Source organism: Entelurus aequoreus, linkage group LG06 (genome assembly GCF_033978785.1).
Source record: "Entelurus aequoreus isolate RoL-2023_Sb linkage group LG06, RoL_Eaeq_v1.1, whole genome shotgun sequence".
Classification (NCBI taxonomy): domain Eukaryota; kingdom Metazoa; phylum Chordata; class Actinopteri; order Syngnathiformes; family Syngnathidae; genus Entelurus; species Entelurus aequoreus.
Window position 1 is genome coordinate 16,157,214 of NC_084736.1, and position 25,760 is coordinate 16,182,973.

General features: G+C 38.9%; 2 protein-coding genes across 2 annotated transcripts in view; one reads left to right on the forward strand and one right to left on the reverse strand.

Moving 5' to 3' along the window:
- Positions 1–25,760, reverse strand: part of LOC133651878 (integrin beta-3-like) — a 123,922-nt gene that overhangs the window by 78,877 nt on the left and 19,285 nt on the right. The window lies entirely within an intron of this gene.
- On the forward strand, positions 13,335–14,365 carry rprml (reprimo-like). The gene has a single exon (XM_062049410.1). The coding sequence runs from the start codon at positions 13,381–13,383 to the stop codon at positions 13,720–13,722; it is 342 nt and encodes a 113-aa protein (XP_061905394.1). The 5' UTR covers positions 13,335–13,380; the 3' UTR covers positions 13,723–14,365.

Genomic DNA, 25,760 nt, shown 5'->3' on the forward strand with positions numbered 1-25,760 from the left:
TCCACAAAGTTCAGTGAGCAGGTTGTGTAATGTATGACCATGTGTGTTGACTTTTTTTTTTTTTTGCAGTCACATACTGTAAGTCCATGCTGTCCTCTGCATGCTACACAGTATACAGTATTTCCTAGCCCAGGGGTCGGCAACCCAAAATGTTTGAAAGAGCCTACTATCAAAGGCTGACACAAATCTTTGTTGACAGAAATGTTGTATTTTAAATTTTTATTCTACACATTTTTGCAACATTGGAAATCATTAGTAGAACGGAGGCTTCTCACAGGATGAGATAACTCCTGGAAATGACTGTCTTATAATGGCCAAAGGTATAGATGTGTGTGTCCAAGTTAAAGGAAATGGCAGGTTATCTTCTTCTAATGGATTTATTACAATCTTTGCAAGCTGGGTAACGTTTGCTGTGGTCTGGAACAACATGGCACACAAACAACTATCAGAAATAAAGCCAATATGACATACGGATAATGTGTCACATGCAAATACAAATTAAATACACAGAGGACATAAGTAAAGAAAAATAAATGAGCTCAAATACATCTACAAACGAGGCATAATGAGGCAATATGTACATACAGCTAGCCTAAATAGCATGTTAGCATCGATTAGCTTGTTGTCATGCACTGACCAAAAATGCTTAATTAACACTCCAACGTGTCAATATTATTAACAAAGCTCACCTTTGTGCATTCACACACAGCATAACACGTTTGGTGGACAAAATGAGACAAAGAAGGAGTGGCACAAAACACATCTTTCTGTGGCAGCAATCTGAGAAAGTTGTACATGTAAACAAACTATGATGAGTTCAAGGATCGCTGAAACTAGTAGGACAAAACGGTGCTTGCCAAATCCTCTTATCAGTGAAGGATGTTTAATATAAACAGTGACCCTTGACTAACACCCTCCCCCCTCCACATCCCACCTCCCTGGATTGTAAATAATGTAAATAATTCAATGTATATACTCTGATGATTAACTTGTGTGATGACTGTATTATGATGATAGTATATATTTGTACCATGAATTGATTAACGTGGACCCCGACTTAAACAAGTTGAAAAACTTATTCGGGTGTTACTTATTCGGGTGTTACCATTTAGTGGTCAATTGTACGGAATATGTACTTCACTGTGCAATCTACTAATAAAAGTTTCAATCAATCAATCAATCGGATTTCTAACAATTAGGAAGGTTTGTGTCATGTTTGTTCTCCTACAGAAAATATATTAAAACTAAAAAAATGTTTTTTTCTTCTTCCTTTTCCATTTTCACACATCTCTGAAAGAGGTCCAGCGAGCCACTAGGGAGGTGCGGCTCTAGAGCCGCGGGTTCCTGACCCCCGTCCTAGCTATTGACCTGATTGACTTACGAAGATGGCAAATTAGTGGCAATGGGACTATCGCATGGGTGGGCAATTCATTTTTACCGGGGGCCGCATGAGCAACCCGAGCACTGCTGGAGGGCCACATCGACAATATTTCAATTAAATTTTGCTCAATATTATTTTTGATATATACCGTAAGATAAATAATAATAATAATAATAATAATAATAATAATAATTAATAATAATAGTAATACTTCAACATAGTGTGTGTAACAGCATTCCATGACTAATATAAATAAATTAACATTAATAATAAATGATAGTAAAATAAGCACACGTATGACTGAGGAGTCATAGTGTAACTTTGTGTGGTGTTTGAGTTGTCCGACTTTTTGTGTGGCCATAAACGCACCAGTGGTTTAGTGGTATGCGTGTTGGTGACAGATGACAAGTTGGTTTTGGCCTGGTTTGTACGGCAGAAAATGACTAGTTTTTCGAGATAGAAGTGTTTTACTCATGTTTTTGGTGTGGTTATGTCCGAATATAAACAGTTTTGCTCAATAAAGTGATCGATTAAATTCCTGTCCTCGAAGCATCTCGATAGGCGTTACAATAATTGAACGGTGTTCAATTGAACGGTGTTGACGAACACCGTTAGGGCCGCTGGTTGTCACTGTCACTCAAAGTTGCATTGCAAAATTACATAGAATAAATATGTTTATTTTGTTTAGAATTCAGATGGGATTTGATTTGGTGCGCGGCATATATTTGCTGTGCGCAGCGGACGCTTGAGCAGTGCGCAATTGCGCAGGCGCGCACCTTAGAGGGAACGTTGCTTGGCAGTCCATGTCTTGTTGGAAACACGTCATTCTTCATCAACTTTTCTCTTTTTAGCGTCTCGGGTGTAAACCGTGCATCACTAGTCGCTGCATGTGCACCTTCACTCGCAGGTTACACACGGACATACGCCCATAAATAATACTTTTCAAAATAAAAGCAGCACAGTTGTATTGCGCGCACGACATAGATGTTTTCTCAACTTTATTTTGTCATTTGTGATTGCAGCTGTTCACATTCACTGTCCACACGGAAGTAATACAAATAACGATTTTCAAAACAAAAGCAGCACCGTTGTATTGCACACTCGACATAGATACTTTTTAAAATGTATTTTGTAATTTATAATCACGCGGGCCGGACAGGGACGCACAAAGGGCCGGATGCGGCCCATGGGCCGCAGAATGCCCAGGTTTGGACTATCGGATATTATTCAACCGGAATTACCCTGTGGACCTGATTCCATATTAAACTCCTGACGTCTCGCTTGCACGGTGGAGCAGTGGTGAAGCGTGTGCGCCTTACAGCTAGTAGGACCTGGGTTCAATTCAAAGGCTGTGAGGATTTTGCATATTCTCCCTGTGGAGAATATGGATGGACGTCTCGCGGGCCAATTAGAAAACACAGACGGGCCACACTTGGCCCGCAGGCCGTAGTTTGAACACCCGTAGTTTAACCGCTTGTCTGCGGCTCACATTTCCTGGCCGATCAGGTTGCAGGGATTTCACTTCTACTCCATAACTCCAAGCAGCAATAGTTACGCCCGTCACTGCTGATATGTAGTTCAGGTCTAAAAAGAGAAGCGGCGAGCGAGGCGACAACATCCACAGCCAATAACCCTGATAAATGTTTGCTCACTCAGACTTTATTAATTCATGTCTTCGTTTCTGACTTGGAACTCGGGCGAAACGATGGCAGCGGCCGTTACCATAGCAACCAACTCGGCTGCCAATTCATCAGGTACACAATATAACTGGATCCAACACAAAAATGGTGCTTTTTACACATATGATAATGCTAAATAAACAGTAGGGCTGTGAATCTTTGGGTGTCCCACGATTCGATTCAATATTGATTCTTGGGGTCACGATTCGATTCAAAATCTTTTTTTTTTTTTCGATTCAACACGATTCTCGATTCAAAAACGATTTGTTCCCGATTCAAAAGGATTCTCTATTCATTCATTACATAGGATTTCAGCAGGATCTACCCCAGTCTGCTGACATGCAAGCAGAGTAGTAGATTTTTGTAAAAAGCTTTTATAATTGTAAAGGACAATGTTTTATCAACTGATTGCAATAATGTAAATTTGTTTTAACTATTAAATGAACCAAAAATATGACTTATTTTATCTTTGTGAAAATATTGGACACAGTGTGTTGTCAAGCTTATGAGATGCGATGCAAGTGTAAGCCACTGTTTTTTTTAATAAATGTCTAATGATAATGTCAATGAGGGATTTTTAATCACTGCTATGTTGAAATTGTAACTAATATTGATACCGTTGTTGATAATATTCATTTTGGTTTCACTACTTTTGGTTTGTTCTGTGTCGTGTTTGTGTCTCCTCTCAATTGCTGTTTATTGCAGTTCTGAGTGTTGCTGGGTCGGGTCTGGTTTTGGAATTGGATTGCATTGTTATGGTATTGCTGTGTATTGTTTTGTTGGATTGATTAATTAAAAAAAAAATTTAAAAAAATAAAAATAAAAAAAAATAAAAAATAAAAATCGATTTTTAAAAAATGAGAATCGATTCTGAATCGAATCGTGATTCGAATTTGAATCGATTTTTTCCCACACCCCTAACAAACAGTATGTTCATTATCGTGCTTGTGGGTCCTTTAGATGCATTAGATGGCCAAAATATTGTCAAGACTTGGACTTTGGGGTTTGTTTTCCCGGAAGGCAACGGAAAGTTGGCGCAGGCAAGGCGTGAATGTGAGTACATATTTTATTTAACACTATCAAAAAAGAACAAACGAAGGGCGCGCACAATGGCGGAGAACAAACTTGACTATTGAAACAAAACTTGCACAAGGGCAGAAACTATAAACAATAAACAAAAACTTACTTGGCATGGAACGGTGAAACAAACAGCGTGAACTGAGCATGGAATCGTAAACATGGCATGAAGCAGAGTGATGATAATGTCGCCAGGCCAACTGCCTGGCAACTGAAAGCTTAAATAATCGTGACATGATTACAACAAGTGCGTGTGTCCAAATGAGTCCGGTGCGTGAGTCCAAAAACAGGTGAAACTAATAAGTAGTCATGGAAACAAAACAAGCAAGAGTGCACAACCAGGAACTAAAACGACTCCAAAAAATAAACAGCACATGGCCAAACAAAGACATGATCAACAGACATGACAAATATTAGAAACAACACGTCAATGCCAAAGGTTGTTTCTTCCAATATGTATATTGATCCTGATAGAAAATAACTTGTCTGAAATTTGAATTGATTCCTTTTCAAAGAAGTTAATGTATATTTGAATCTATGCTGGCATGGCACACTTTGATTTGCACAAATGAGTGCACTGCAGGACACCAGCTTACATAAAAAAAAGTCAATATTTATCCATCCAATAAGTTTCTATAGCACTTACAGTATCTTCATATGCGTCATTATTGAGCCAGAGCTTATCCCAGTAGACTTTTAGGGAAAGAGGCATGGTACAACTTGAAATGGTCACGAGTCAATCACATATATGCAAATAATGATTTACTCTGAGATTCACACATATGGACTATTCAGAGTCTTCAGTTAACCTAACATGCTTGTTTTTAGAATGTGTGAGGAAGCAGGAGTCATGAACATGCAAACCTAGAAGTCAGATCTCCAGAGTGCAAGGTACATTGGGATGGTTACCAATTCCGGTACTTTTTCGGTCCTACCGGACACCGATTTACGTAAAATCAGTGGTGCCATGTTACAGTATCTGGGTTGCGCATGACGTCACGCCCGGTTGCCGATTCAACCGGCTATTTGTGCCGTGAGATACAGTCTGGTGTGCCGTGGGAGATGATGTAATTTCACCTATTTGGGTTTAAAATATTTTTTGCAAACCAGTAATTATAATCGGCAAATAATGTGCCGTTGTTGAGTGTCTGTGCTGTCTAGAACTCTGCAGAGTAACCGTGTAATACTCTTCCATATCAGTAGGTGGCAGCGGGTAGCTAATTGCTTTGTCGTGATCACAATATGCAGACGACAGCGGGAGGCAGCGTGCGGGTAAAAAGGTATCTAATGCTTAAACTGAAAAATAAACAAAAGGTGAGTGCCAATAAAAGAAGGCATTGGAGTTCAGGGAAGGCTATGCAGAACGAAAGTAAAACTGAACTGGCGACAAAGTGAAGAAAAACAGAATGCTGGACGACAGCAAAGACTTACAGCGTGTGGAGCAGACGGCGTCCACAAAGTACATCTGTACATGACATGATGATCAACAATGTCCCCACAAAGAAGGATAAAAACAACTGAAATATTCTTGTTTGCTAAAACAAAGCAGGTGCGGGGAATAGTGCTTAAAGGAAGACATGAAACTTCTACAGGAAAATACCAACAAAACAGGAAAAGCCACCAAAATAGGAGCGCAAGACAAAAAGTAAAACACTACACACAGGAAAACAGCAAAAACCTCCAAATAAGTCAGGGCGTGACGTGACAGGTGATGACAGTACACCTACTTTGAGACAAGAGCTATATTGATGCATGCTTGGTTATGGTTTAAAGTCATAGCCGACGACTTTTTATTGTCAATATCGAGTTTCATATTTTAATGATTTCTGCTAGTGGTGTGCCTTTGGATTTTTTCAACGCAAAAAAATGTGTCTCGGCTCAAAAAAGATTGAAAAACACTGCTCTAGGTAATGTTACAAACGATGCCAACAAAGAAATTGGGTCAAAAAAACACTCTGACGTAAGTAAGTAAAAATCACTCGCTTGATGCTAATACACATTGGCTTTAGCATTACCATGCAACGAATTAGCATTAGCGATTTTACATGGCAATTTCAACAACTCCAAATTTGATAATGAAAACTACAATTAAGATGTACGCAGCTGAGATAGGCTCCAGCACCCCCGCGACCCCGAACGGTACAAGCGGTAGAAAATGGATGGATGGATTACAATCCAGTGTTTCCCACACATTCATTTATTTGTGGCGGCCCGCCACGAAAGAATTACGTCCGCCACAAACAAAAATAAAAAATAAAAAAATAAAAACTTTTTTTTTTTTGGGTCTTGTCCAGCTTCTCAGGCAAATCATATAGTTGATGTAGATGCCCATATAGGCTGTTCAGATTTACTTTACAAAAGAGAAGTGTAGGATACTTCTCTTGTTGCCGTATTTGTATTTGACCACTACTGTTTTCTGTTTATTTGTTACTGACTGTGGCAGGACACCTCTGCCTCTGTTTCACTTTATGTTGCTGGTAAATAATATGGTTGTAGTAGTAGGCTAAAGTTAAATGATTTAGTATGCACTAATTAAAGGGGCAGAGCTTTATGAGACATTTTAGCTTTTATATTTTAAAAGATATATTTTTTGTAAGAACCACAATTAATAAATATATTTCAGTGAATAACTTATTGTTCAAATCTGTATATACATATGTACATAAAGTGTTGTAATTATATTGTAAAATGGATGGATGGATGGATGGATGGATGGACGTTTAAAACAAAACTGTTATTATTAATTAGTAAGTATACATTTTTTGAGCCTTTTTAGAGAAAATCATATCATTGTAGTAAATTATGCAAATTACTCGATGATGTCATGGTGACCACGCCCATAGCCACACCCATAGCCACGCCCCCACCGCCACAGGTATCTTGGCAGTTTATGGGAAACATTGCAATCAAACAGCTGGTGCGTAATAAGTACAATACTTGCAGTATTAACACGTTGTAGGACGCAACAAAAGACAACAACAAAAAAAAACCATACCACAAACTATACAATACTGCCATCTAACGCCTTGTACTTGTAACTGTAATTGCAACGTATTGTCATACCTGAAAATGATAATCAGAAATGTGATAATAAAACAAGATATAACAACTGGACAGCAGTTACTATAATGAGCTAATTTTTTAATTAAAAAAAAATATTATGAAAAATTATTATTATTTATTAAAAGACACAGAAGTATGTAAAATTGGTATCGGTACTCGACTCAATTGAATTAAATTTGCACGGGACCCATTCTTAAAGCTTTGTTAATTTATTGAGCACAATCCGGAATTCAAAGTGTTTTTAGGCTAACGCTTCCCCCTAAATATTTATGATTCTATTGTTTAACAAAAAGCAACATGTGATCGCTTCCCATAACTTGGTTTTGGTCCGTCACACTTTTTCGTCAGATTTGGTTACTGAAAAAACATTTTACCCCGATTTTCATATACCGTCACGGTTATCATACAGCCAAACAACAAACAAGTCTATTTGCCCACATATCATTGCGCGGAATTCAGCGCCCCAAAAAAGATTTTGACGTCTTGGTTACTCACGCTTGTCATGATTTTAATACACTGTGTTCATAATGTGTCTTTATTACAAAACATGTTTGTTAGCCTGCTCTCAACTCCCCCCGCAGTAGTCGTTCTACCCCACCTCCGTTGTCTCACATTGACATCATCACTGGTTGTAGTGATGCGTAAATGTGAGAGTGTGACACACTCACCAACTGTATCGACACTACACTGATAGGTGTAGGTGTTTCATATCATCTGTTGGATTAAACAAATCACTACATTTGTGTGTGTGTGGGGGCGTGGCCTGCGGGCCTGCAGCGAAGCGGGGTGTGCCAGGACCGGCTTCGAGATCAGCGACAGGTGCGTAAATGACAAAGCTGTGAGTGTTTGTGTGATCACCTGTCGCTCTGTTAAAGGCAGCAGTCGGGAAGGAGAGGGGGGTTGTTGTTGATGGTGGAACCGGAGGACGAACGAGAGTGAGAGCGAGACGGACAGAAAATGACTGAAAAAGGACCCAAAGAACATTTATTGCAAAATAAATCATTGTTCGCAAAGATGAACACAGCTGTCATGTCCGTCATTGGTGGTCCAAGGAACCCGGAGGAGCGAGACCTCCGCAATTTGATTTGCAAATAAAATTATAGGTTAAACAAATAGCTGGGCAAAATTTTCGATTTACTAACTACTAGATCAAACCAAGTACGCCTCGGTTTGCGAAACATGTCTTTGTGTACGAACGCTTCATTCATTCATTTTGTGCTCGCTCGTATTGAAGTGATTGACAAAGCGGCCTTCCTACCAAAGCAGCGCGTTTTTATTGCGATGAGAACAGATTTTTATGGAAAAAGATGCCAAAGCGGACTGATATCACTGATATCCGTGGGACAAATTTTCAAGCATTGACCGGTCCGCAAGAACAAAAAGGTTGGGGACCACTGCTATACAGTATGTATAAAATGACACCATGTATATCAGGGGTGTTTGTGTCTCCTCTCAATTGCTCTGTTTATTGCAGTTCTGAGTGTTGCTGGGTCGGGTTTGGTTTTGGAATTAGATTGCATTGTTATGGTATTGCTGTGTATTGTTTTGTTGGATTGATTAATTAAAAAAAAAAAAAAAAATTAAAAAAGAACAAATGAAAAAAAAAAATATTTAAAAATCGATTTTTAAAAAATGAGAATCGATTCTGAATCGCACAACGTGAGAATCGCGATTCGAATACGAATCGATTTTTTCCCACACCCCTATCGTGAGTAAAGATGTCCGATAATATTGGCCTGCCGATATTATCGGCCGATAAATGCTTTAAAATATAATATCGGAAATTATCGGTATCGGTTTCAAGAAGTAAAATGAATGACTTTTTAAAATGCAGCTGTATGGAGCGGTACATATCCGGTAAAACACGGGGTATACTCTGGACGGAAGGTGCGTGCCTTCATTGTTCTTGTAGCTGTTGTTTTGAGGCATGTTTAAAAAAATACAAAAATAATGCACTTTGTGAAAGTCAAAGTATAGTATTTCCCACAGTTGTAGTGGGTATCAGGATTATCTCAGGGAGAGCATGTCCCAATTTACAAGCTGTTTTGAGGCATTTTTTAAAAACTGTGCACTTTGTGACTTCAATAATAAATATGGCAGTGCCATGTTGGCACTTTTTTCCATAACTGGAGTTGAAGTTGTTCTCTTATTTTGGAAAACCTTGTTTTTGATTGATTGATTGAAACTTGTATTAGTAGATTGCACAGTACAGTACATATTCCGTACAATTGACCACTAAATGGTAACACCCGAATACGTTTTTCAACTTGTTTTAAGTCGGGGTCCACGTTAATCAATTCATGGTAAAGTTACATTTGCATCCCAACAAAATTAGGCATAATAATGTGTTAATTCCACGACTGTATATATCGGTATCGGTTGATATCGGAATCGGTAATTAAGAGTTGGACCAGACCTGGGCAAATTAAGGCCCGGGGGCCACATGTGCCCCGTTAAGCTTTTCAATCTGGCCCGCCGGGCATTCCCAAATAATTTTTTTACATCTTTAAGATGGAAAGTGTAGCTGCCATTATGATGTGCAGTGATGTTTTCTAATGACCGTAAGTCTTGAACTATACAAAGTATTTCAATGGTTGGAATCTGCGCTTTTGCGTGATATTTTAGTGACTACTGTTGTCCTGATACCAATATTATTTCAATACTTTTTGATATTTTTCTAAATAAAGGGGACCAGAAAAAATTGCATTATTGGCTTTATTTTAACAAAAAATCTTAGGCTGCGGCGGACCGGTACTTTTCAGAGGCGGTATGGTACCGAATATGATTCATTAGTACCGCGGTACTATACTAATACCCGTATACCGTACAACCCTACTAGTTACTATGGTAATCTACGTCACAGCAGGTCAGAAGAGGCACCAAGCAGTGTGGGTGTGGCTTGATTGTAAAATATGTCGATTGAGAGGGGGTGTGACGTTCATATGTTCTCAATATTCAGGGTTTTATCGTTCATAGAAAAATTACAAATTCCATTCCGTTTTTTAAAGGCCTACTGAAATGAATTTTTTTTATTTAAACGGGAATAGCAGATCCATTCCATGTGTCATACTTGATCATTTCGCGATATTGCCATATTTTTGCTGAAAGGATTTAGTATAGAACAACGACGATAAAGTTCGCAACTTTTGGTCTCTAATAAAAAAAAGCCTTGCCCCTACCAGAAGTAGCGTGACGACACCGGAGGAAGGACTGCTCACATTTTCCTATTGTTTATACCAGCAGCGAGAGAGATTCGGACCGAGAAAGCGACGATCACCCCATTAATTTGAGCTAGGATGAAAGATTCGTGGATGAGGAACGTGAAAGTGAAGGACTAGCGTGCAGTGCAGAACGTATCTTTTTTCGCTCTGACCGTAACTTAGGTACAAGGGTTCATTGGATTCCACACTCTCTCCTTTTTCTATTGTGGATCACGGATTTGTATTTTAAACCACCTCGGATACTATATCCTCTTGAAAATGAGAGTCGAGAACGCGAAATGGACATTCACAGTGACTTTTATCTCCACATCGGTGAAGCTCTTTAGCTACTGAGCTAATGTGATAGCATCGGGCTTTACTGCATATAGAAACAAAACAAATAAGTCCCTGACTGGAAGGATAGACAGAAGATCAACAATACTACCAAACTCTGGACATGTAAATACACGGTTAATGCTGTACCTCCTGGCGAAGCCTAGCAATGCTGTTGCTAACGACGCCATTGAAGCTAACTTAGCTACGGAACCTCGACAGAGCTATGCTAAAAACATTAGCTCTGGACCTACGCCAGCTCTCATCTGCTCATCACGACCCGTGCTCACCTGCGTTCCAGCGATCGACGGTATGACGAAGGACTTCACCCGATCACCGATGCGTTTGGCGGCCCGGAGACGGAGGAAGTCAAGGTGAGGTCGTTCGGCTAGCGCGTCTGCTATCTTCAAAGTCCTCCTGGTTGTGTTGCTGTAGTCCGCCGCTAATACACCGATCGCACCTACAGCTTTCTTCTTTGCAGTCTCCATTGTTCATTAAACAAATTGCAAAAGATTCACCAACACAGATGTCCAGAATACTGTGGAATTTTGGGATGAAAACAGAGCTTTTTTGTATTGGATTCAATGGGTCCGAATACTTCCGTATCAACTGTTGACGTCATGTGCATACGTCATCATATCTAGACGTTTTCAACCGGAAGTGTGGCGGGAAATTTAAAATTGCACTTTATAAGTTAACCCGGCCGTATTGGCATGTGTTGCAATGTTAAGATTTCATCATTGATATACACTACCGTTCAAAAGTTTGGGGTCACATTGAAATGTCCTTATTTTTGAAGGAAAAGCACTGTACTTTTCAATGAAGATAACTTTAAACTAGTCTTAACTTTAAAGAAATACACTCTATACATTGCTAATGTGGTAAATGACTATTCTAGCTGCAAATGTCTGGTTTTTGGTGCAATATCTACATAGGTGTGTAGAGGCCCATTTCCAGCAACTATCACTCCAGTGTTCTAATGGTACAATGCGTTTGCTCATTGGCTCAGAAGGCTAATTGATGATTAGAAAACCCTTGTGCAATCATGTTCACACATCTAAAAACAGTTTAGCTCGTTACAGAAGCTACAAAACTGACCTTCTTTTGAGCAGATTGAGTTTCTGGAGCATCACATTTGTGGGGTCAATTAAACGCTCAAAATGGCCAGAAAAAGAGAACTTTCATCTGAAACTCGACAGTCTATTCTTGTTCTTAGAAATGAAGGCTAAAAAAAAAAAGAAAAGAAATGAAGGCTATTCCACAAAATTGTTTGGGTGACCCCAAACTTTTGAACGGTAGTGTAGATATATTAGGGCTGTCAAAGTTAACACGATAACGCATTAACTATAAGTTCCTTTAACGGCGATCATTTTTTTAATGCGCGATTAACGTTTTTAACCCTCTGCCCGTTCCGTAGTTTGGGAAAATGTGTAATGGCGTGCAGTTATTGTTGAATCACAAGCTCGAAAATAGCTAGTAGAACTGCACAAAGAAAGGGGGACCATACGGAAATCTCAGATCCAAAGCCATGGCAAGTCATTCTCCGGACAAGACAAGACAATTTTACCTTCAATATATCCACTCATCACCCTGCAGATGAAAGCAACAAAGGGTCATTTATAAGGCAGGATATAGGGATCACACAAGTAAATTTTGGCTCAGAAGGCTAATTGATGATTAGAAAACCCTTGTGCAATCATGTTCACACATCTGAAAACAGTTGAGCTCGTTACAGAAGCTACAAAACGGACCTTCCTTTGAGCAGATTGAGTTTCTGGAGCATCACATTTGTGGGGTCAATTAAACGCTCAAAATGGCCAGAAAAAGAGAACTTTCATCTGAAACTCGACAGTCTATTCTTGTTCTTAGAAATGAAGGCTATTGCACAAAATTGTTTGGGTGACCCCAAACTTTTGAACGGTAGTGTATAAACTATCAGACTGTGTGGTCGGTAGTAGTGGGTTTCAGTAGGCCTTTAAGGCGGTCCGTCATAACATTTTTAGCATTCAATCAGACTTTATTGTGAGGTTTTGTATTAGTTTTCCTAAAAAATAGATATACCGGCCCCCAGACACATTTTTTTTTTCTAAATTTGGCCCCCGAGTCAAAATAATTGCCCAGGCCTGAGTTGGACAATATCGGAATATCGGCAAAAAAGCCATTATCGGACATCTCTAATTGTGAGCATGTTGATATTCTATTAATGTGAGAAGGGGGGGGGGGGTCCCTGATTGGTTACACCCTAATTGATGACTGCTGCCGAAGTCCGCCAGGGGAGCTCATGCATGTCTTTAAAACGCACCAGAGACTTGGCACAAAAGGAAGCTGCTGGTGCGTGAGGTGGGGGGGCATGTACACGCACACGCACACGCACACGCACAGTCTCTTATTACACCTTGCACGCTCTTTAAGAAGACTCACAGAAACAAGCCCCACTTTTTTTTTTTGTGTGTGCCACTTGCTTGTTTGGTGTTCCCTGCGCACCCAAGTGGTTTTTACGCACCGGAGCGCACAGCCTCTAAAGAGTTGCAGGACCCCCCCCCCAGGAGCTTCACGTCTCATTCTCCCCAAACTCTGCCCGAGGCAGCGGTCGCACATGACGCCAAGTTCGACGGCTTTTCTTCTCAATCTTCCGTGTGGATTCGCCATGAACGCCTCATCCATCCTGGACGCGACGCAGGGCGCGCTTCTCAACGGGAGCCGGACCCTGGCGGGCACCCTGGCCACCTTCTCCGGCAACGGCAGCGAGCTGGCGGTGACGGCGGACGGCAGCGGCGGCTCGCTGGTGCTGCTGCAGGAGGAGCGCAAGCTGCTGGTGATGCGAGTGGTGCAGATCGCCGTGCTGTGCGTGCTGTCGCTCACGGTGGTCTTCGGGGTCTTCTTCCTGGGCTGCAACCTGATGATCAAATCCGAGAGCATGATCAACTTCCTGGTGAAGGAGCGCCGCTCCTCCAAGGACGTGGAGACCGGCATGATCGGGCTCAGCTAGAGTGGATCCGAGTTTGGGCGCTGGAGGAGGGGTTGGCGGCGTGGGGGTGGGGGGTCTGCATTTGCATGAATTTATGAGAGATTTCTCCAAGTTACCCCCCCTAATGAGGATTTAGATATGCAACAAGATCACGCTTCCTTCCTTCCTTCCAAGACTCTAAAGTTTGTGCGTAAAACTTGTGCGTAAAAGGAGCCAATACGTTTACGCGTGACTCCGAGTGTTTGAGGGGGGGTGAATTAAAAAAAAAAAAAAGAAGAAAAAAAAAAGCCAACTTGAACAAAAATGTTTACAAGATGTTACCTCACGTTTGTACTTTCTGTAAAATGTATTTTAATGAACGTTCTTTATGGAGTGACGCGCGGCTCCTGTTTGGCATGCCGGCTGCTTTGGTGTGTTAACAAGTCATTCCTGGAATCTGTTTTGCACTTTGAGGTAAAAAAAAAAAAAAAAAAAAACAGTTCATAAATGCTGCATGAAGTCTTTTTTGTACCAAAAGAGCAACGATTAAAAAAACAACAACAAAGAGCACACTAAACTCTGTCTTATGGATTCATTATAAATACTGAACTAAAAATGTTTATTTATTTTGTAAAGGCAATATTCTGCACCTTATTTGGTAAATGCAACATTCTTTCTGTAAATACGAGCTAATGCAACACAACTTAGTTCTTATCTGTATTCAAATTTGAATGACAATAAAGTAAGTCGAAGTCTAATAATGGCCTTCATTAGTGGCATCATTAATAATATTGTCATCTTCCTTTGTGCTGTAGGTTTGAAAAACAAAAACAAAAACTTGTAAACTATTCATTTTATTTGCGGGTGATATAGGACATTTTAGTCCAGCAGAAGACCAATACGGTATCGGTGCAGTGTCAATACTAGGGCTGTGAATCTTTGGGTGTCCCACGTTTCGATTCAATATCGATTCTTGGGGTCACGATTCGATTCAAAATCGATTTTTTTTTTTCAATTCAACACGATTCTCGATTCAAAAACGATTTTTTTCCCGATTTAAAAGGATTCTCTATTCATTCAATACATAGATTTCAGCAGGATCTACCCCAGTCTGCTGACATGCAAGCAGAGTAGTAGTTTTTGTAAAAAGCTTTTATAATTGTAAAGGACAATGTTTTATCAACTGATTGCAATAATGTAAATTTGTTTTAACTATTAAATGAACCAAAAATATGACTTATTTTATCTTTGTGAAAATATTGGACACAGTGTGTTGTCAAGCTTATGAGATGCGATGCAAGTGTAAGCCACTGTGACACTATTGTTATTTTTCTTTTTTTATAAATGTCTAATGATAATGTCAATGAGGGATTTTTAATCACTGCTGTGTTGAAATTGTAACTAATATTGATACTGTTGTTGGTAATATTCATTTTTGTTTCACTACTTTTGGTTTGTTCTGTGTCGTGTTTGTGTCTCCTCTCAATTGCTCTGTTTATTGCAGTTCTGAGTGTTGCTGGGTCGGGTTTGGTTTTGGAATTGGATTGCATTGTTATGGTATTGCTGTGTATTGTTTTGTTGGATTGGTTCATTTAAAAAAAAATATATATATATATTTTATTTTTTTAAATACATTTTTTTTTTAAATAGATTTTTTAAAAATGAGAATCGATTCTGAATCTCACAACATGAGAATCGCGATTCAAATTCGAATCGATTTTTTCCCACACCCTTAGTCTATATCATGAATTGATTAACGTGGACCCCGACTTAAACAAGTTGAAAAACTTATTCGGGTGTTACCATTTAGTTGTCAATTGTACGGAATATGTACTGTACTGTGCAATCTACTCATAAAAGTTTCAATATAGCTAGCAAGTGTGCCACACACTCACTGGGGCGTCCAAATTTTAATTGCACATTGTAACACTAATGGTTGGGCTGCAGGGCGCCAAAAAAAAAGCTTGATGAAACATTTTTCATGTCATTCAATCTCGATTAATTTCTAAATTTCTATACTGTTTTAGCTTGCCGGTTTAAACCATCTGCACTAAAAACTAAATAAACTGGAGATGAGTTCAATTGAGTTGTTACATACTGGGTAAATAAAGCAAATTAAATAAGATGAACATTGAAAAAATATTTAAAATTGTTCCTCAAATATTAAAAAACTAATGTGCAAAGAAATAGAAATATTTACCTGCAAAAGACCATATCATGTCACAAAACACTATTTTCTGAAAGAAAACTACACTTTTTTCCCATAAAAATGCAGAACTGTACACTAAATGCAATAACATTGTATATCGCATACTGACAACGTTTTGCTTTGCCATGATAACACAAAAACAATTGTTTTCTCCAAGCATAAAATGCTACATTAAACCATGATTTCACAATATTTTGTCACAAAAAGTAATGATGTGCCACGATGATGCATTCACATGACACTAATTGCAATAGTGAGGCAGGGGTACACAATATTGTCTTCTCAAAATGCAACGTGGTGACGCAGTATTTTGCCACAAAAAGACTGTTAATTTCTGTCACAAAACCGAAAAACTATATTCTGCAAGGGAAGTGCTGGTGTTAATTCTTAGAAGGAATTTGACAGATTTGGCCAAAAAGAAAGGCAGTTTTCTGCTATACTGAAATTGGATCACAAAACAGACTCCTAATATTAAAGTCACGGAATTTGGAGTAATGTGACTGAAATGCTTTTTGCTGTCCAAAAACTGCATGTATAAGACCATGTTGCTGCTAATGCGAGCCAGTCGGCTGTTGTCATTGTGAACGCGACCACCAATAACCGGGTTGGTATAGACTTCAACATATTTATTGGTAAGTTAATGATAACAGGACAACTTCTTATAATATAGTTTGGCCACCAGTTACTGTCACCGATATTGATCTGATACGATATCTGCAGGGATTATACTTACTTTTATTATTTCGGAGCGTTGAATGTTAGAAAAGGTTTAATCAAGTGGAATTAGTCAAACAGAGAACAATGGTATAGGTATGAAAAACACTAACCTGTTTATTATTAACCGTCTGGAATGGACTTATGCTGTCTATTAAGGGGAACTGCACTTTTTTTGAAATTTTGCCTATCGTTCACAATCATTATGAGAGACAAAAACAAAAGTGTTTTGTTTCTAAAAATCGGCTTGTTATAGGTGGCTAGCAATGCAGCTAATGGGAGCAATCACTTCTATGCATTCAAAAACCGTCAACAACACTTCATTTATGTTCCGTAACCTGTATAATAACCAAACTGTAGCAACATTGTTATTGTAAGAGCGAACACTGAGGAACTCTTTTTCTAGCGTACGAACCAGAGGTGGGACCAAGTCATTGCTTTGCAAGTCACAAGTAAGTCTCAAGTCTTTGCCCTCAAGTCTCGAGTCAAGTCCCGAGTCAAGACAGGCAAGTCCCGAGTCAAGTCCAAAGTCAAGACTAGAAAGTCTCAAGTCAAGTCCCAAGTCCTGCATTTTGAGTTTCGAGTCCTTTCAAGTCCTTTTAACCACAGACTAATATTTTTACACAGATTGTGTATGCTTTTAAAACGCTGTATTTATTTATTAAAACAAGTGCATTTGAAATTGCAGGAAGAAAAAAAATAGTGCTGACATTGCAATTCATAATAGCACTATTAACCAGTCATTTTAATAGTTTAAACAATTTTAAACATTTAACTCATTCCTTTACAGAATAAACACATTTGCAAAAACAAACATTAACATACTATTGGTTGTATTTTATGAAAATAACATTACCACAAAGTTGAGAAGGAGCAAAGATCTTCAATATTTGTATGTGAGAATCACAAAGAAATCTTCTGGGGGAGGATGACACCCTACAGGGGTTTGGTTTACAAACTTTCAGCCCCACCTAAAACAAAATTCACCAGCCGCCACTGATTATGATGCATTCTCATTTTAGGCAAAGTATAAGACAATACTTTCTTAACAGTATAATTGTAACCAGGAATAAGTCTTCAAGTAACAATATTCAAATACTAACGTTGTTGGGTAAGACATAATTTGGTTTTATTCTGAATCCAGTGAAACAGATTGGTGGTTTTAGCTGATATAAAGACTTTCAGGTGTTTATATATGTTTAAGTATTTGGCAGACGCTTTTATCCAAAGCGACATACATAAAAAATAGATATAAAACAATCACTGTAAACATTATCATTTAAGGGAAGAATGTAATACAAAATATCAATACAAAGTGTCAAGACAGAATAAACTCTCTGCTGCTGCAGCAACAGAGTTACAGTGTATAGGTCCCTAAAATATATAGATATCTAATGTATTCATACATTGTTTATGTAGGATATACACATGTATATATAATCTAATCATATTGTTTCTTCAACTTAAAAATAGCTGACCGTTTTTTTCCCCCTTCTCGGGGCTTATATTCCCAGTTTTGATCTCGGACGTCTGGTCACTTATAGCATATAAGAATATTATATTACTGTTAAGCAAACTATGAATAATAAAAACGCCAAAACATGTTTCCGTTATCATAGCTACACGTATGACAAAAAAACGCGTGAAAATCAGTGGTATTCAGTGAGGTAAGATGAATTAAATGCTCTGACAGTTCATTGCTCCTGCCAAATGAATTGCACTGAGTGGAGCGGATCACCACTCCAAGATGGCGGCTCCGCGTCTCGTCTGCGCCAGTAGGCAGTAGCGCTCAATGCTGCGTACCCTTATAAGATGTCTATGGTTATAACGTTAGCAGTGAGTTTACAGCCTCACTGATTTAACTACACATCAAATAAAAGTCATGTTACTTAGCCAATAAACGTTATCTTACATTCAAAACTTACCCTTCTTTGTGCAACTTCAAATGTCGAACGAAGTTGGAAGTTGTTGCGTCTCCGACTGTAATATTCGAACTGCGTGATTTGCATACAGCAATTCGTTTTTTGTTGACCAAGTCGTACTTTTTATACCCGAACGAAACCAACTTTGGCATAATTGTTTCTCACTGCCGCATTGTTTGACAACTCTTGTTCGGTGGTTGTCCTGCAATTTGATTGGATGAGAGCTGTGTGATGAAAACAACGTAGATCTAATTTGATTGGCTGTTGTACTGACAGCACACACGCTGACAAGCAGCACACACGCTTATAGACACAGACGTATAAAATGAAAGATACGGAGCGCTCCCAAATAACTTTTTAAGGTTTGGGTTTTGGGGAAAGTAGCAAGTCATGTCAAGTCAAAAGGCTCAAGTCCAAGTGGAGTCACAAGTCATTGATGTTAAAGTCTAAGTCGAGTTGCAAGTCTCTTTACATTTTGTCAAGTCGAGTCTAAAGTCATCAAATTCATGACTCGAGTCTGACTCGAGTCCAAGTCATGTGACTCGAGTCCACACCTCTGGTACGAACACATCGGCGTGCTACGCTATTAGCCGTAGAAGCTAACTACGGAAAGGGATAAGCTAGCTTCTACGTCAGCACAAAACTCTTTGTAATACACATATTACAGTTAGAGATGTCCGATATCGGCAGTCCGATATTATCGGCCGATAAATGCTTTAAAATGTAATATCGGAAATTATCGGTATCGGTTTCAAAAAGTAAAATTTATGACTTTTTAAAACGCCGCTGTACAGAGTGGTACACGGACGTAGGGAGAAGTACAGAGCGCCAATAAACCTTGAAGGCACTGCCTTTGCGTGCCGGCCCAGTCACATAATATCGACGGCTTTTCACACACACAAGTGAATGCAAGGCATACTTGGTCAACAGCCATACAGATCTCACTGAGGGTGGACGTATAAACAACTTCAACACTGTTACAAATATGCGCCACACTGTGAACCCACACCAAACAAGAATGACAAACACATTTCGGGAGAACATCCGCACCGTAACACAACATAAACACAACAGAACAAATACCCAGAACCCCTTGCAGCATTAACTCTTCCGGGATGCTACAATATACAGCCCCCGCTACCCCCTAGCCCCCCACCTCAACCCCACCCACCTCAACCTCCTCATGCTCTCTCAGGGAGAGCATGTCCCAAATTCCAAGCTGCTGTTTTGAGGCATGTTGAAAAAAATAATGCACTTTGTGACTTCAATAATAAATATGGCAGTGCCATGTTGGCATTCTTTTCCATAACTTGAGTCTATTTATTTTGGAAATCCTTGTTACATTGTTTAATGCATCCAGCGGGGCATCACAACAAAATTAGGCATAATAATGTGTTAATTCCACGACTGTATATATATATTCCGGTTGATATCGGAATCGGCAATTAAGAGTTGGACAATATCGCAATATCTGATATCGGCAAAAAAGCCATTATCGGACATCTCTAATTACAGTATCTGTAAAGCATTAGCCCACATTCCATGTTTTGTTTGTACACAGCCAGATCGACAGTGTATGTACTGTAGTGTACGGTGATGTGCTGCATGTATCATGATCAATATTATAGTGACTCACTCGATGGACAGTTGTCCGTTTGGTCAAGCTGGCCGGAGACGTTTCCAGTTGATTTGGGTAAGCAATCCATTCATTCGGCATAGCTTGGCTCAAAGTTCCAGATTTGCAGCGTGACCATGTCAGACTCTCTCGGCTTCCGTCTGCTCAAACGTTTCATGTTTCTTCTATAAGCAGCAGTTCATTCTCCGCATATTTAGTTTCAAAAAGTTAAGGTTGTGAATCCTCATTTATCCAAAAATGTGTCCCCAGCCTCATTTCATAAGGTTTTACCCAAAAAAACAAGCCCATTATTACTTTCCAATACTTTAATCACTGTGCTACTGCTACAAAAAGAACTCATTCATTTTTGTTTTTACCCAAGACTAAAAGTGAACAGAAAACATGCTTGTTTGTAGCCCGCAGCTAGCTTAGCTAAAGCTAACATCCAACCAAATGCTATGTGTGAAACTGAATAAAACACGCTTTGAATTAAACGTACCGTTCCGAAAATGCCGTGAACACACAAACATGTACCAGGTGATGGCAAGAAAAGTCATGTTCGATCGTCTCACGGCTGCTATTCGGGCTATTCGCCGTCTCTTTATCAGCTTCGTAACCCGACTTTCTTCGGCTTTCACGCTGGAAAGGACAAAAATCTCAGCAATTAAATTTTTTTTTCATGAAGCAATCACGACAACGATTGTGGCAGTTAATGATGTCGCATGTTCGCGCCACATTTTGAACGTGTTAAAGGAAAGAACAAAACCTAAGCACTTAGTGTAAATAAGCGATTCAGAGTCCAGCAAGACCCACAATGCAATGCGTTTCTACCTCACACTTTCAAACCCTATTAGAAAGTTTAGATCAGGGGTGTCAAACAAAATATGTAAATATTACATGTTATTATGAGTGTGCCTGATACTATACAGTACATATAAAATGACAGCACATACATCAGGGGTGACAAACGTACGGCCCGCGGGCCTGATAGGTTTTATCCGGCCCACGGGATGAGTTTGCTAAGTATGAAAATGAGCCGAAATTTTTGAATGAGAGAAACTGCTGATCTAAATGTGTCCACTAGATGTCGCAATAGCAATTCTTTGTATCTTTGTGGATGATGCTACATATGTAAAAAAAATAAACCACATGATGTAAGTGCACCAGTCGAGGAAAAAGAGCAAACTACATAAATAACATCCTGTAATTTGATTTTGATATATTTTTTTTTATCTTGATAGATGGAAAATTAACACCAATGAGTTGACTGATGAACATTATCACATAATTGATTCAGAAAGTATAAATAACAACAAATAAAGATAGAATACAATCAACCGCAACATGTAAGTGTAAAAAAAAACCCAACAACATTATGATTTGTACATCTTCAGAATGTGCTTGGTCTATTTCAAAACAAAGAAAACAATATGAAGTTGTCGTTATTTTTAAGTTATCGTGCCATGATTTTACCAGTCCGGCCCACTTGGGAATACATTTTTCTCCATGTGGCCCCCGATCTAAAACGAGTTTGACACCCCTGTGTGGAAGTCGCTTCTTAGCCGCTCCACTGTAGACACGGCACAAGAGCCAAGCGTGCAGGTTTAACAACGTTTTTATGTTTTTACACAAGTTTTTCCCAAACGTCTTTCAGCATGTCGTGACGTTGCCGTCACTCCCGATCCTCTCTCCTCCTCTGCTCCCGGCTGCTTACTGTTAAAGACAACAGATGATTAGATTAACACGTACCACCTGTGAAATCTAATCACCTGCCAGCTGTGTCTCGCCGCCAGCACATGCCCCGCCCCTGCCCGCTGGTGCCCGTCTTCAGTACCATGGACAGCGGCAGTGACTTTTCCTCCTACAAGCAGCGCTGACTACACTTTCCCTCCACACCCTGGTTTAGATCAGGGGTGTCGAAAGTGCGGCCCGGGGGCCATTTGCGGCCCGCAGGTCATTTTTTAACGGCCCCACGGCACATTTTAAAAATACGGTTGAAAAAAATTAAAAACATAAAAAGTGGTATAAAAGAGCAAACAGGTGAAATGTAACAAGAACATGTTGCAATGTTCACTCTAATAACACAAAGCTGCCTTGCAGGCTGTTTCTTTCTTTAAAAAATAATAGTGAATCAAAATCAATGTCATTATGAATTATTGACCTATTCAAGGCTCCAATTACCTCACATTAAATATTCCACTTTGAGATATTTTTGGGGGCAAAAGTTGCATATTTTGTGTTTGCCATATAAAAAACCGAGCTGATTTTTTTTTAAAGAAGGGCCTAAAACGAACAAACAAAAAACATAAACAACAATAAAACTTATAATTGACGGATAGATCTGGGGCCGTACTTATCAAGCTTCTTAGAGTGCCATTTTACACTTAAGTCCTGAGAATTTGCGAAATTTAGTCCTACTCTCAAACTTAAGAATAAAAGCTTTTTATCAACGTTCTTAAGTCTAAGAATCACTCCTACTCTCCACGATATTTAAGAGACCTTCAGAGGTGTCTTAAGTGGTTAGGAGTTGCCAGCAGGGGATGGCACTGAGGCGAGAGAGACGTGCGCGAACGTTCAGGGAACGGAACAATGTTTTTTTTTTTCTTTGATGATGAGCAGCTGATCAAACGGTATCGTTTAGACAGAGTGGATATTATTTTTGTCACAGATTTAATACTTTTCGATTCCTTGTTGATTTCTGCATGTGGCTGCAGTGGGCTAGTATATATAGAGCCACCCACACCAGTTTCAAATTAGTTGCCTAATTAATGAATTGGAAAGAAAATGTTATGACAGTAGCGTATGTGTGTGGCCGTGAGGTGAGTGACGTCAGTGCGTGTGTGGGCGATAGAAGAGAGGGAGCGGTAGCGTGAGTGCCGGCGGGGACTAGTTTGTTTTGTATTATTTTGTAGTTTATTGTCAAAATATACACTCCCATTGTCCACTTAAATATTTCCAAGATATTTCTTTATTCTTAGACAACGGATTCCCTTCCGTGATTGGTCATTTCTATGGACACAGAAATTACGTCACCTAAAATTCCGTTTACGGCACATAGTAATGTCGTAATTCAACTCTGAGTGTGACACTTAAGATTCAGTCCTACACTTCGCTGAAAGTGTGAGTAAGACGCTTGATAACTAACTTTTAAGTGCAGCTTTCAGCGAAGAATTTATTTACTCTTAAGTCAACTCTTAGCAGACTTCTTAGGAGTAATTCTAAGAAGCTTGATAAGTACGGCCCCTGAAGTTGATCTTGAGGCTATTGTGTTGAATGTAAACAGTAAAAAAAATGTATAATTTATTTTGTAACACTTTAATAAGTAGGACCCTTTTGGATCCCCAATAATTTTAGTGTGATTTGTTTTTAAGTGTCATTGCTCAAAAAATAATAATGCATTAAAATCAATGGTGTTATTGACCTTTTTAAGGCTCCAATTATTATATAATCTCAAATATTCCACTTAAAAATTTTATTGGGTGAAAATATTGCATATTTTGTTTTTTTTCCATAAAAAACATGGTTTTCTTTGACAAAAAGAGCATACAACTTAAATCTTTAAAAATGTTATATTGACAGATAGACCTAATGTTGATCTAGAGATTCAAAACTTGAATAATAATACAAATAATAATACTGAATAATGACACATTTTTAATATTTTTTTGACCAAAACCTTTTTTGTTGATATTGAAACGATATTGGATACAAATATCGGCTCGGGGCATCCCTTGTTGCAAAATTATAATACTTGACTTGAAATACTTTTGCATTTAATGAATAATGTATTATATTTCAGTTATTCACTGAGACAAAAAGCACACACAGTTTATGTTGGTAAAACAAGTATAAGTGGTAAAAAAAACAAAAACGGAATACTAAACCATAAAAATAGAAATACGGAAATTTGAAAAAAAAATCAAACAGAGTTTTATTTTTATTTTATTTTTTTGCTGACCTTTGCCTTGGTAACTAAGGTAACTCTCCCGGGCGGCACGCATTCGAAGCTTTCTGGCTTAATGACCAGGCGGATAATTCTCTTGGCATTTTGTCACTCAAAAAAAAACAAGTGCTCTTTTCTTTACTAATATTAGAGCTCAGCAAACACTCACCCACTCAGTACATAAGAACATAGGGTCATCAACTCCAACCACTACAGTGCGATCAACACAAACACAAAGCAGCATGCTAAGAAGCCCACAAGCACACTCCCCTAAAAAAAAGGGTAATGATGCCCACTGCAGGAGAAACAACTTGGATATGTTGAATAAAGGGAGGTATGTTTTGGAAGGAAAAACATCTGCAGATAGCGAGGATTTACTGTTTTCAAGGAAAAATCAAAGTTTAAAATCCGATGAAGGTGTTGACGCTACAAGAAGGTGAGTGACATGTTTTGCAGCTCTTGAGGCTGACTTATTGATGCTGAGGGGAAAAGGCTGAACGCAGCACTTCCAGCACTTAGCCAGATCCCTTCTGAAGAGCGTCCAACACTCAAACCACTTCACCTTTTATCCCACCTTGTTTTTGTAACTATTAGCATATTTGACTTCTACTCCATCGCTAATGTTACTATAAGAGAGTGTACCCGAACACAAAGACGACGTAAGGAGTCACACTCTATCCACACTACGTTCACTCATGTGCCAGCACTGCTCTCATGATTATTTCATCACATGCTAGAGGAGCCGGGCCGCCGGAGTCCTTACGAACACACCCGTGCATTCACACGTCGCACACTGGCGTGCATCAGACCGGCAAATGCTCACAAGCACAGCTATGCTGAAAAAACACCATGAATAAAATAAGAGGTCAGCTGATAATTAGACTTTAGCGGCTGAGAACGACTCAGGGGAGTTGTCTAATAGTATGAACTTGTTGCCCAAAACATGACACAAAATCTGATGACACGTGTGAAATCACATTTCATCACATTTCACTCTCTGGTTTAAAAATTCTGTATTTCATCATATAATAACAATACGACTTGCCTCAAAAATGCCATAAAAATGCTCTATATAAGATTACATTCGCCACAAAAAGGCTCAGCTCTGTCACAAAATCACCACATTCATCTAAATAAATGCTTTATTTTGCCACAACAACGCTGTCTCGTGGTTAAAATGCTTTAGTAGATAGAAATGCTGTGTTGAAGGGAAGATGCTATATCTTGCAATGAAAACATATTTTGTCACAAAAACAGCAGCAACTCTAAATTCTTCGACAAAAAAGGCAATATTGTGCCACGAACACACTATGTTTTGTCACAAATTACTATGTTGTGCCATGAGGGCACAATGTTTTGGCACGGAATGCTATATTGGACAAATAAATCATAATATTTTGATAGAATATTAAAACATTTTGCCATGCCATGCAATATTCTACCACTAAAGAACAATATTTTGATACAAAAATGCAGTATTTTGCTATGCCATGCAATATTGTACCACTAAAGAACAATATTTTGATACAAAAATGCAATATTTTGCCGTGCCATGCAATATTGTACCACTAAAGCACAATATTTTGATACAAAAATGCAATATTTTGCCATGCCATGCAATATTGTACCACTAAAGCAAAATATTTTGATACAAAAATGCAATATTTTTAATGGCAT

Coding starts and splice junctions, on each gene's coding strand:
- rprml (XM_062049410.1), top strand. CDS start 13,381: ATGAACGCCTCATCCATCCTGGACGCGACGCAGGGCGCGCTTCTCAAC.